Here is a 12,800-nt window from a genome sequence, read left to right as displayed (position 1 = left end):
ACTAATGTGGCCCCCGCTGCTGGTCCTGAGGCGAGGCACCTGTCCAGCCCAGCGCCGTCACCCCTGCGTCACCTGAGAATCAGCCTGCAGCCCACAAGCCCGAGACCTGCCCCGGCCCCTCCACCCCTTCCCGTTCCCTGCTCACCCGCCACCCGCTCAGTCCCTCCTTCTGACATCAGCCCGCTCCACGCCCTGCTCCTGCCTTTCCCCTCACAGACTTTATCACCGCCCGGCCGACCGTCTATGTGGTACCCACGTTTTATCGTCTGAGCCCCCCAGGAGGTCAGCTCCTGACCTGGGGCAGGGAAGGTGTGCGTCTCAGGGCACCACAGTGTCCGCACCTCCTGCACAAACAGAGCCCGGAGGAGTGCCCACAGCCAAGGTCGGATGGATGAAAGAATGAACTAACGAGGGAGTGAGGGCCAGAGAAAGGGGATCCCTGGCTGATGGCCTCTCTCTCGCCAAGGCCGGCCGCTGCTTCCTCGAGCGCCCCGCCACCCCCAGCTCCTGCACCTGCAGCCTGCGGGCCCCCCGGACACAGTGGGGAGGGGCGCCCCCGACCCCACCTCCAGCCAGGGCAGGGCTGCTGCCGGCCCCTCAGCACAGCTCGCTGGGGACGGCGGCCTGAGCTACAGAAAGGCCTGAACGACCCCTACTGCAGTCTCTGCCTTGCAGACTAGACGTGGGGTAAGGAAGCTGCTGAGGTCCCACCGCTGTGTGTGGGTGAAGTGCGCCCCCAGTGGATCTGCCTCTAGGAAGAGCAGCGGCCCCTAGATTACCCGGCTCTTGGAAGCATCTGGAAACGGGAGGAGATGAAAGCGAAGCATCCCCTGCCCACCTCCCCCCCACACCGCGTGCCCCCAGGACAGCAAGCAACTGGGCTCCAGAACTGCCTTGCTTCCTAAAACACACTCCCCGCCGGGGCCTGGTCCCTGGTGGCGGGGCCTGGGCCTGGACTGGCCCGGGGCGTGGATGAGCTGAGATTGTGCCGTGCGCGCGGCAGGCGTGCAAAACGCAGAGGTCGCCCTTGAAGAGACAGCAGGGAGCATCGAACAACAGACAGACGGGCCCCGTGGTGGGTCCTCACGTTGCAGACTGGCAGATAGATAGGCCTGAGGCGGTTCTCTTCCCCAGAATCCAACTCCACGCCGCTCCTTGGGGGCACACGCCCGGCGGGGAGGACCTGTGGGCAGGAGGCTGCAGGGTGCTGCAGGGGCCCCTCCCGAGGTGGGGCGGTTGGCCTCAGTTCCAGTGCAGGTGCCGTGCGTAACCCCGCTGACGGGGCTGGGGTCTAAATCAGGCTCCCTGGGGGCAGCCGATGCCCCGCTCCTGCCTACGGTGCGTCTGACCCTGGCCGTCTTGCTGACCGTCTCTCCAAAGAGCCTGCCCGCTCATTTCCCCGGGGCTCATACTGCTCTTAATCACGGGGAGCCCCCCTGGGTTCACGGTGCAGAGAGAGACCCCCCACCATGGGCCACTTTCCATGGGAGTCTGGTCTCCCGTCTGCACATGCGCACAGCTGGCTACCACCCTGCTGTCTCCTCACCACCCCGGGGCTGGGACAGCGCGCTTCCTTTCTGTCCATCTTTCCAACAGACTGAAGGTAAAGTTTCTGTTTCTAAGCCCTAATCCATCACCTACCCTGCCGATTCCATCCCTGGGATGCTCCCCGTCCGGCCACTTCTCACCATCCCCACCAGCAGCGCTGGGGCAAAGATGACTGGCTGCCCCGCTAAACCTTCCCCCCTCCCCCCGCTAGGGATACCATCCCCCAAAGTCACCTGGACACACGACTGCCTGGAAGAAAGACAACGTTTCTGAGACCCCTCGGAGCTGGGTGTGGCCAAGCGACTAGGTTCTGGCCAACAGGATGGGGGTGGGCGGTACAATGCCCCCTCGCCGCCGGCCTGACCTGATCCCTGGACGCCGTGACTGGTGACCTCACGTGGTACAGGGGATGGAGTTAAGGATCGTGAGACAGAACGGTCGTCCTGGATCTTCCAGGAAAGTCCAGTGTCCTCACGGGGGCCTTACAAAGGGAGGCAGGGGGACCAGAATCAATGCAGGAGAGGTGACAACAGAAGCAGAGGTCAGAGCTGCCCTGCCCTCAGGTCAGGACTAAGCAGCCTCTCCCAGAGGCCACAAACCACGGGCCACCGACTGTCCCTCAGCAACGTCATCCTCCAGGGAAAAGGAAGCTTATGCTGCAGACAGAAAACTCTGACAACGGTGAAAACAGCAGAAAACACTCAAGAAAACTGCCAAAAGAGAAACCGTGTAAAAATTTAGTATTTCGTACAACGTTTTTAAAAGATGTGAAATAATACCAGCATAAAAAACATTACATAGCAAATAATAGTGTTTGTATAAAACTCAGTTTAAAAACATAATTTTATCATTTAAAATGACTCAGAAAATACATTTTGCTGACAGTAAATCCTAACGTCACAGATGGCGACAATCCCCCGTGTGCCGCAGAGAGAAACGGGCCCCGGGTTCACTGGGCGCGCACGCTCACGGTCAGGACTCCAGTGGGGCTGCTACGCGGTCGGTACTGGCAGCAGCCTGACTGGGGGGGAGCATCGCAAACGGCTAGGGGCGCGGCGACCCCCACCTCCCTCAGCCCAGTCCACGGTGCCGAGTTCTGGGACAGGAGCCTGACCCCAAACAGCGGCAGGACGGCCCCCGCCGCTCCTTTACTGGTAGATGACCTTCACGCAAAACGTCTCCTCGTTTTTGTCTTCGTGGTCATTGATGTAAATCAGAATCTCCTCCTCCCCGGCCTTCTGACGGGACGCGAACCGCAGGCCGATGGTGTAGGTCTCGCCTCCCCCGACCTGGCAAGAAGCGTCGCCGTCCTAGCGCCCACCCTGCCGACCCCCCTCTCCCTCTTCCAGCCACTTCCACACAGGCGTACACACATTCCCCAGGCTCGCAGGCCCCAGAACATACACTCATGATCTGAACCAAGTTTCCCAGCGTCACTGTCAAAGCCCTCCCGGCTACTCCTCCCAAAGCCCCGGAAACGCGTCACTACACCCTCCAGCGAGGGACAGACCCGGATCGCCCGAGCTGCTGCTCACTTTCCCTGAAAGAGTCACAGGAGATAAAGGCCTAACGTGCCAGGCAGTCTGGATGAAACTGTTGCAACACTGCAGGGAAGGTTGCCCCCAGGGCTGCCCCTGCCGGGGCCTGGGTGTTGGGTCAGAAGCCCAGGCAGAGTTCAGCAGACGGTGCCCCTGGGGGCCGCAAGCGCCTCACTCGGGCCACAGGCCGTTCTCCCCCAGGACTGCTGACGCCCCCAAGGCAGGGTCCCGGGAGAAGCAGTGCCCAGGCCCCCCACCCTGTGCAGCCCCGCACCTGGAAGGCGTCCTCCTTGAACTGCAGCAGGCGGGGATGGTCGCTGTGCAGGCGGTAGGCCCTCGGGGAGGGGTAGGGGTTGGTATAGGTGATGCGCTTGTTGGCGCCCTTCCCGGCCCCCGCAGGCAGCGTGATCTCAAAGGCCTGTGGGGAGGGCAGGAGTTGGCCCCGGGATCCTTCTCCAGCCACTTCTTCCCAAGCCTGCCCTGCGCTCCTGAGCCCCAGACGCTGAGTAAATACGGCAGACAAGCCCCCCGAGTTCCCGGTCGAGGGGCTCACGGTACAGGAGGAAACACCCACCCCCCAGGCCCCCAGCCAGAGGGGCCGGGAGGAGGAAACGTCGGCCCGGATCTGGGCAGGCCGGGTCACAGGACACACCACCCGAACCGCGTGACCCACGCGCGTCTCACGGCAGACCTTGGAGATGAGGGGTGGGCGGCAGGAGAGGCACACGAGCCACGAGGCCACCAGCTGGTGGGCGTCCACGTCGACCAGGTTGAGGTGCACGAAGCGGCTGCCCGCCCTGCGGGGCCTCACGCCCACGTGCAGGTCCTGCACCCCGTGAGGGGGCAGCACGAAGACGCCTTTGGGGTCCGTCTTCAGGAACAACAGAGGAGAAGCAGGTCGGGAGGCAGCCCCTCGAGTCGTGCAGACGAGGGGTTTCCTGGGCGCGCAGCCCAGGGGCTGAGAGGGTCCCAGGGGAACCCCTGCGCTGGGCGGGAGGTCCCCTGGCCTGCATGGGGTCAGAGGTAAGAAGGCCCGATCTGAGGCCAGACCGGACCTCACCACCAGCACCCATGCCTGCGGGTCACAGTCTGTGTCCCCATCTGTGCACAGTGTGACCCCCTCAGTGTCAGAGCGGCCTCAGGAGAGAGAGAGCTTAGCCAGACCCAGCTCTGAACCCCGGCCTGCTGGCAGGGCGTCCACGTCACCCTCGTTATCCAGATGTACGGTTGCAGCCGCACTGATTCCAGAGTAACTGTTAATATTTACCTCCCAACAATTCTACAAATTCACCTTCAGGGCTTACGTGTCTCTCATCCCACGGTGCACATCTCATAAAGGGGATCTGAATGAAGACTCTATCAAAGTCTTCAGGACCGACCACCAGGCCGCAGCCCAGCTCCCACCCCCTCCCCGGGGTGGGCAAGGGTGGGGAGGGGCCAGGGGACACCCGCAAAACCCAAGAACCAACCCCACGCACCCCTGCTGAAGGCCATACCGTCAGCTCCTGGGGGTGGGAGCTGAAAGCCTTCACTTTCCTAACTGTCTGCATCCCCCGAAGGACAAGGGCCAGGCGGGTCCGCTGGCCTGTGACACAGGAGACATCCACGCGCTGCAGGGAGTGGAGGTGGACCTGCCAAGTCTGGACGGGCGTCGCCAGCCAGCGGTCCCTGCGCGGGCAGAAGTCACTCACGGTCGGGCGAGGGCAGTACACCAACCACGGGGAGGAGCCCCGAGGAAGCTGAAAAGGCGGCCAGGAGGGCGGGCTGGGGTCCAGCCGCCGTCACCCGCTCGGCCACCTTCCCTCCAAGGTGGAAGCTCTCAGGCGGGTCTGCAGCCTCTGTGTGACTTTGACCCTGAACAGATACTCTGGAGGCCAGGCAACGTGGGCTTCTGCAGATGTGCACCTAGGCCAGCTTAATCCCAAACCAGGCCTGGAGCAAAGTCCGTGGGCAGCACAGCGTGGATGAGAACGTGGGCTTGGAGGTCACGTGGGCCTGAGCCTGGGGCCCACATTAGCTGCCTGGTGCCCAAGGACACTGACCCTTGGCTGTAAATGGGGCTCAGCATCACCTGCCCACGGGCCGTCAGGACAACAGTCTGTGGCCACCACACAGCAGGTGCAGGCTGGGTGCTGCCCCTCGGCCAGGTGGACACTCAGCACAGGAGACCCACCCGTTCCCGGCGGGCTGCACCAAACCCTCCAGCCTGCACCAGTTTTAAAGCGTCTCGAGGGCTGGGAGATACGACTTAGAGGAAAAGGTAAAGGGACCGGGGTCATTTCACCCAGTCCTCGGGCATCAAAGGAAATGATGTCACCTTCCACCTCCCCTTGGGGGGCCTGGGCAGGACCGCCGCCTGCATTCCCTCGGACTCGGGGAGGGGACCCCAGGGACGAGGGCTGCCTGGGCCGTCCTGGCACTGTGCTGGGGCAGAAGCAGCCTCGAGTTTCTCTCCTGGCTGGGCTCCCAACGTGTCCCTTAGGCTGTGGTGCCGCTCTGAGCAGAGGCACCCTTGCAAGACCCCGGCCAGTCTGAGAACCTCACTTCATGTGGCCAAAGGCCTGATGGCCCCCACCCCCGTCACAAGTTTAGAGGCAGCCAGGGCTGGCCCACTTCCAGTGCCACCAGCAGTCCCCAGCCTGCCTCCTCACTGCCTTCTCCCACCCTCCAGACCACCAGGGCCCACGTACTCACGCGTAAATGGTGACAAAGAAGTCTTTGATCTCCGGGCTGGGACCACTGGCCACCTTCAGGAACACGTCTTGTGGCTCCCTGGGGCCCTGCCAGACAGGGGTGGGGGTGCACATCACGGCCACACTACTGCCTCTCTGCTCTGACCCCAGTCCCCCAAGTCCGCAGGAAGCAAACGCAGGTGTGAACCAGGCCCCCTCCCCCAACACGGTTTTCATTTTCTGTACTCATCAGAATTCACTGTTTCTGTCACTACAAAAGAGAAAAGTCATTACCCTCTTGATTTCATATTGAGTTTAATAATTACATTCTGCAGGAGATTCCACCCAGTTTCCTAACCAATCATAACGTGATTATGGCCGTTATCCTTACACAAAGGCAATTAATAAGTGCCTTAATCACCACTCACTTTATTCAGTTTGCTTCATGTCTTTTTTTTTTTAATTGAAATTCAGACAATCAAGGAAGTGACCTGCTAGCAGAAGAAATGAAAACTCATTCATAAAGCTCTCCTGAGGATGTCAAGGTAGCCCTTCAGCATCTTAGAAAGAAACCACTTAAGCAAAAACCTCAAATGAAGAGGCTGCAGGAGACCAGGGGTGCAGATAGTGGGTGGGACCTGGAGGGGAAGGGTTTTCCCGGGAGGGCGCTACAGAACTTACCATGTTCTGGGTCTCGCAAATGACATTCGGGTCACTACATCGTACGTAGACCGGGGGGTCCTCACCGGGCATCCCCACGGGAGCACCTGGAGTGGGGAATATCACAACAAATGTCTTTTCCCGAAAGCCTGGGCCATCACAGGTGTTCCACGAAACCTGCTGGGGGATGGACACTGCTGCCTGCGTGGACACTGGCCCTTCCGTTCCGAGCCGCCTCCCCGGGGACTCACCCCAAGAGACCAACCAAAAGGAAGTGGGGTGCCATGGAGCCAGTGCCAGGTGTAAACGGCTCGGATGTGTTCTAAAGGCACCGGCTGGCAATGAATCAGCAGGTGCAGGGGAGCCCGGAGAGCTCTCCAGGCCCAGGACCGAGGGCAGAGCAGAGCCTGACGCCAGAGGCCAGGCAACCTTCCCAGGGCTGTGGATTTCAGAATGCAATCAGCCTGCCAAGGGCGCCTGTCATCTCAGAGGAAGTGAGAAGGTCACCATGTCAAACAATCAAACGACTGAGGCAAGTGGCAGAATTTACAGCTGTACCCTGTGTTGTTAAAGAGCATCGCAGGATGATGTAAGGACACCACTTGTCACCTTTTCCACCTGTTGAACCTGCCAAATGCCAGCCGTGGGGACAGCGGGACCTGCCTGGAAGCGTGTGCCAGGGCAGCAGGCGGATGGCCTTCTTCAGGAAGGTGAGCTCTGGGTGGTAGAAGCGGAAGACCTGGTCCACCACGTGCGGCTGCAGCTCCACGGTCAGGCAGAGCACAGCGAGGGGCTTGCCGTTGCCTGCGCAGAACAGGACCTGCCAGGAGAGCAGGCGGTGCAGCATCAGGACCCGCACGAGGGCTGTGGGCAGCTGCGTGCACGGCGCCTCCCCGGACGGACAGGGACAGGGGTCCCCATGGGGTCCGCTCACGTCCACGAAGTGGGAAGGACAGGCGTGGTCAGATGCACGGGGTCTGCAGCCGCAGGTGCCCACCTGCGAGGACTGGCCCAACACAGGGTCCACATGCTCAGACCACGCACGGCTGCCACTCCTGCCACTTCCCGGAGGGGAGGGACGTGCCAAGAAGACCAGCGAGAAAGGTCTGCGGCCCCAAGTCCCCCACCGACGCACCCGCTGCCTGCAGGCTGGGAAGTCGTTCTGCAAGCATCTGGATACTAACCTCACCAGGTCCTCATGGGTGGGAGCAGAGCATGTCCCCCAGACGGTAAAAGGGGGCTGTGCTTAAACCCAAAGGGCCAGAAATACAAACTTCCTTTAAAAAAAAAGTTACTTACTAAAAAGATTTATTTGTCTAATACAGGTCCTAATTGGGAACACGATGCAGCCGGTGTCTTTATTCCAGGACTCGGCCAGCCCAGTGAGCTCTCAGGGCCCAGGACAGAGGGCGGCACACAGCCAACCCCCTTCCCACGTCGGTTGGCGCCAAGCTCGGGCGCCCAGACAAACCTTCCACGTGGGAAAGGACACTCTTCCACTTTGGTGGGTTTTATTATGAAATCTTTTAGATGTGTAACAGGACAAATTATAACTGGGCAGCCACCCACGAGGCCACGTGGGCTTGGAACAGGCACACGGTGCACACTGCTCAGCCTCTGCGTCCTCACCATCCTGCCCGTCCGCCCCAGGGAGCCCCTCCTGAACTCGTGATCACCGTCCCCCCCGTTTTTCTTCACCATTCTCCCCTCTTTGGGTCTTTAAGCGACCCACAGTGTCGGTTCTGCCTTCTTGGACCATCACCTGAAAGCCACTGCCCCGCGCGTCTCTTCCCACATCTGCTGGGAGGCGAGTCCCACCACTGCACCCTCATCCCCCGCAGCTGTGCCCTGACACTCCTGCCGGAATTTCACCGCTACGCTGGGACTTCAGCTCCACAATGACCGACCATTTATTTAGCTGTCGTGCACACAGACACACACAGACACACACACAGACATACACTCCTCAGCTCTCTCTGCTCGAAGGACCGGAAGCAAGGGCACCCCAGTCGTAATGAGCCCTCTCAGTACCCAGACTTCGGTTTCTAAACACCGCTCTCCACTAAAAGAAGCCTTAGATAAACGGCTGATTCCAGAAATGGGGCAGGAAAATGGAAGACGACTCTGGAACATCTTGGGCGCCAGGCACGAAGGAAGTGCTCCAAGAATGACAGGGACACGTCAAAAGGACAGAGGGGCCAGCTTGAAGCCAAAGCCGCCGGTGAACCAGGGACAAGATGAGCAGCAAAACAAAGACAGACAGGACCAAATTACAAGCCACTGAATGAAACAGGAATTCATGGTCCATAATGCCGACAAACAAATTTCAGGAATGAACGGATGAAGGCAAAGGGCTGCCTCACTTAGAACATGGAAGGAATGACGAAATCTGCAAGTCACCAATGGGCAACCATCGTGCAAGAATCGCCAGTGAAGAAATTTTAAAAAGAATGTCCCTGTGTATAACTGGGTCACTTTGCTGTACAGCAGAGACTGGCACGACATTGTAAATCAACTACACTTCGGTTTAAAAAAGAAAGAAGCATCGTGGATATTAAAACTAGCAGCAGAAGCTGAATGAGAAGCAGGACATTTACAGAGCCTGAGTATCTCCTGAAAAAATACTTCCCCATTACTAATTATCAACTATAAAATATTTCTTAATTAATTTTACCTTGAAGGAGCCTGGCAGACACCATCTTAACCAAGTAAGAGAGTTAAATTAACATCACTGGTAATAGAGCAAATCAACATTGTGTCTCTCCCAATAAGAGGTTCTGAGAAGAACACAGCAAAACGTCTGTGCTTTTCCTGCCCTGAATGCACGGCCTGAACCCACCGACGAGCAAACACCAGACAAACCCAGACTGAGCGGCAGGTGGCAGAAATGACCTGTGCACTTCAAAAGTACCGAGGCCGTGAGAGGCAAGGAAAGCTAGGGCGGGACCACCGGATGCACCGCGGGACCCTGGGCGGGTGAGGGATCCAGTGTTGGGATATTTGGTAAAGTGCAAGCGGGGTCTGTGATGAGACTGTATCAGTGCCAATTTCCTGATTTCCCCGGTTCTACTGTGGTTATGGAGCAGAGTGTCCTTATTTTCAGGACACAGGAGCTCTAAATTTCATGGAACAATGGGGAAGTTTGTCCATAACTTATTCTCAAATTGTTCAGAAAAAAATAAGGATAAATATAGACACAGAATGATAAGGCAAATATAAAATGTCAACAACTGGGAAATCTGGGTAAATAATTCATGAGAACTCTTTGCACTATTCTTTTAACTTTTGTCTAACATTTCAACATAAAGAACATTTCAAAATAACGAGCTGTTTAAAAAAAAAAGACACAGGCGCTGACTTGAAAGGTATGGCCGTGGCCAGAGAGAGGACAGTTTTACAGCCCAGTGCCTGCCACACAGCAAATATAAAACCACGAGTTCATAATAAGACCCCCAAAAAACTGACCATCTTTGGATGTTCCCAGGGCACGACTCATTATTTTTACAATTGATAAATAAAGGGAAAGAACCCAACATTTATCCTGACCTTCCGGTATTAAGTATCAATATATTCAGGGTAACCAAATGGCTGATGGGGAAAGCTCTTGTTTATAGAAGAGTCACAGCTAGTAAGTACAAGAACAGTGAGAGGATTTCACCGCTTTCCACCTGGTGGGATAACGGATGTGGGCAGTGGACCCTTAGCGGACACGTCAGCCACCATGAACAGCCACCCACCGTGGCCTCTGCACGTGAAGCCGTGGTCGGCCCACGGAGGTCGGCCCACGCCCAGCGTCTCCACAGACAGAGCATTGAGGACAGCAGGCCCCAACTCCCACAGACCGACCGTGATAAGATGAGTGACCAGCACGGACTGGACATCGGGCCGTCCTGAGGATCTGTTACTAATTTGGGGGCAGTGATGTCACGTAGCCAGGTTTTTGTTCTTTTTTTTTAAGTCCTTATCTGTTAGAGATACACGCTGAATAAGATATCTGGGATTTGTTTTAAAACTCCAAACTCATGTAAGGAAAAACGTATTAGCCTCTCAGATTTAATTTATAGCCCTAAATAAAGAGCCGACACATCCTTTAGACAAAGGCAAAGCTGCGGCTCCGCATTTAAATAAAACCCAGCCAATCTCCCCCGAGGACGGGGCTGTGGACACAGGGCTGCCAGGTCCTCAGTCTGCAACTGCACCGAATCTGTCCCTGGGTGAGGGTGGGGGCGGCGGGCGTAAAAGTGTTTCTGTTTTTACTTTCAACCTCCTATAAAAGGCATCTGTCTACCAAACAAACAACAACAAGAAAACTTCAGAAATTCCTACAAAACGACAGTGTCCCAACCTCCCCTAAGGACATCCCATCGGCAGGCAGGGGGTTGAAAAGTGTGCCCTGCCAACGAGCCGCCCTGAGGTGGCAATGGGACTGAGTCCTGTTTACCATTAGTAACAAACAGCAGAACCCATGATGCACTTCACCTGGTGCTCTCACAAGAGCCCTGGCTGGCACTGCAAGACCTGGGAACATTGGATGGGCGGTCTACCCCCCTACCTTGGCGTGTTTCGTGGGCATCGTGCTGGACTTACGAGATGACCCAGCGTCCGTGTCCTTCTCGAGTCTCAGCTCAGCAGAGGCCTGTGAGAAACCAGGGAGCCCCCAGGTCATGAGATGGGGCTGGGTGACAGGCAAGTCTTCCTACCAGTGGGGCCTCCGCCTGTAGGAACGGCCGCCGCCCTGGGCCCAGGGTTCCGGGGTCTCGTTTACGCTCAGAGTGAACCCCAGGCGGCTGCTGTTATTAACCGGCTCACAGCCCCAAAGAGGAAGCGGAGGCCGTGTGAGCTGTGGCGGGGGGGTGGGGGGGGGTGGTCAGGTCCCGTAACCCAGCTCCACCCGAAGCCAGAGGTCTGACACCTTCACCACGGTCCTGATGACCTCTTGCCCCAAAAGTGCATCCAAAGAGCCTGCACTGAAACCTGTGAGCCTCTCACGCCCGTCTCAGTGATGACCCCTGCCCTACAGAGCTGACCTCACAAGGTCAGGAAGAAACGCGCACGCCGCGTCCGCCCTAGCAAAGCACGTGCTTGCTCGCACCCTGACGTGAAACCCCAGAGTCTCTGCGGTTCACGTCGGGGAGCAAACGCTACGTGAGAAGTGGGCAAACAGTAGTAACTGGGGAGTTCAGAAAACACTAGCTCTTCTGAGGTTTAAGAAAGGCTCTTCTACCAGTTTAGCAAAGAGACTGAAGAGGAGGTGGTCCAGCCTCTCCTGAGCCCAGGTGAACCACGAGGCCACTGGGCACAGCGTAGGTGCCAGGACGTGTGGAGAGGCAGGTGGGGCGGGGGACGGCCGAAGGCTAACCCTCCCACCGCACGGGAGGAGGCCCCCATCTCCCAGGTTACTTGGCTTCCCCGGTGCCCAGCCAGCCCCCTCGGCACGGGAAGAATGGCCTTCCCCACCTGCGCCGAGGCCCGCGGACCCGCAGAGAAGGTCTGGAACTTGAAGGGGATGTGGACCATCTCCCGGGGGCGTAGGAAGAGCTGGGGGGCCAGGCTGCCCCGCGGGTGGAACATGTCCTCCTCCAGGGGCGTGTGCAGGCCGAACAGCTCTTTGAAGTACCGCCACTCCTGACCGTCCAGGATGAGGCTGGAGGGAGGGGAGACGGCGCTGGGCACAATGTCCTTCCCAGTCGGTCCCAGGACCCGTGAGGGCGAGACCAGCTCGGCTTTCGGGCGGGGCTGGGGGCCCGAGGGGGCGCCCCGCCCTCCCACCTGAGCTCAGCGCTGTCGATCGAGATGGTCACGGTGTGCTGCGTGTTGTCGGGGTTCCTGAGAGCGAATTCGAAGAACTCGGCAGCGCCCAGCGTGGCACGGATGGTGTGCCGCGTGGTGATGGCCATGCTCAGCGCGCTGGCAATGCTCTCGGCCTTGGTGCGCTCCCGGTAGGCGGCGATGAGCTGCAGGTCCCGAGTGTGCTGGGCACGGATGCTCTGCTGGGCCTGCGGACACAGGGGCCGAAGTGAGGCCACGGTCCCGGGGCGCCCTGCTGCTTGGGGGCTGTTCCCTGGCCCCTTCCCCACCTGCCCCAAACACCACATCTCCTTGGAATCACCACCCCTCCACCACCGACACGGGGTCAGCTGGGAATGGCCACCTACAGCTCCGGGGGACAGGGAATGGGGCCACCCATCTGCAGCACCCCGGCTTCCCTCTGCCCACAGGTGATGCACCCGTGGAAGGAGGGCTCTGCCCACATGCCCCCGAGACTCCAACCACCCACCTGGGCACACTGGGAATTAAGAGCAGAAGCTACCAATAAAAGAGGAAAGAATGGTCCCCAAACTAAGGCGGGTGACCAGCTCACTGGCCAGGCCTCCAGTGTGAC

At 58.5% G+C, this 12,800-nt stretch overlaps 1 protein-coding gene across 1 annotated transcript in view; it reads right to left on the bottom strand.

Annotated features, from left to right (window-relative positions):
- Positions 1-2,408: 2,408 nt before the first annotated feature.
- NPHP4 (nephrocystin 4) overlaps positions 2,409-12,800 on the bottom strand; it is a 134,831-nt gene continuing 124,439 nt past the window's right edge. The window contains exons 22-31 of the mRNA XM_082656753.1: positions 12,188-12,414; positions 11,876-12,062; positions 10,971-11,054; positions 7,082-7,238; positions 6,440-6,525; positions 5,781-5,866; positions 4,583-4,754; positions 3,778-3,957; positions 3,361-3,504; positions 2,409-2,837 (exon numbers count right to left, since the gene is read on the bottom strand). Of these exons, the coding sequence (XP_082512879.1) occupies positions 2,697-2,837; positions 3,361-3,504; positions 3,778-3,957; positions 4,583-4,754; positions 5,781-5,866; positions 6,440-6,525; positions 7,082-7,238; positions 10,971-11,054; positions 11,876-12,062; positions 12,188-12,414 (1,464 nt within the window). The 3' untranslated portion in view covers positions 2,409-2,696. The remainder of the gene's footprint in view (positions 2,838-3,360; positions 3,505-3,777; positions 3,958-4,582; positions 4,755-5,780; positions 5,867-6,439; positions 6,526-7,081; positions 7,239-10,970; positions 11,055-11,875; positions 12,063-12,187; positions 12,415-12,800) is intronic.

The sequence above is a fragment of the Grampus griseus genome, assembly GCF_964374135.1.
Source record: "Grampus griseus genome assembly, chromosome: 1".
NCBI lineage: Eukaryota > Metazoa > Chordata > Mammalia > Artiodactyla > Delphinidae > Grampus > Grampus griseus.
The sequence above is the reverse complement of the archived record's forward strand: the minus strand, read 5'-3'. Positions and strand labels throughout refer to the sequence as shown.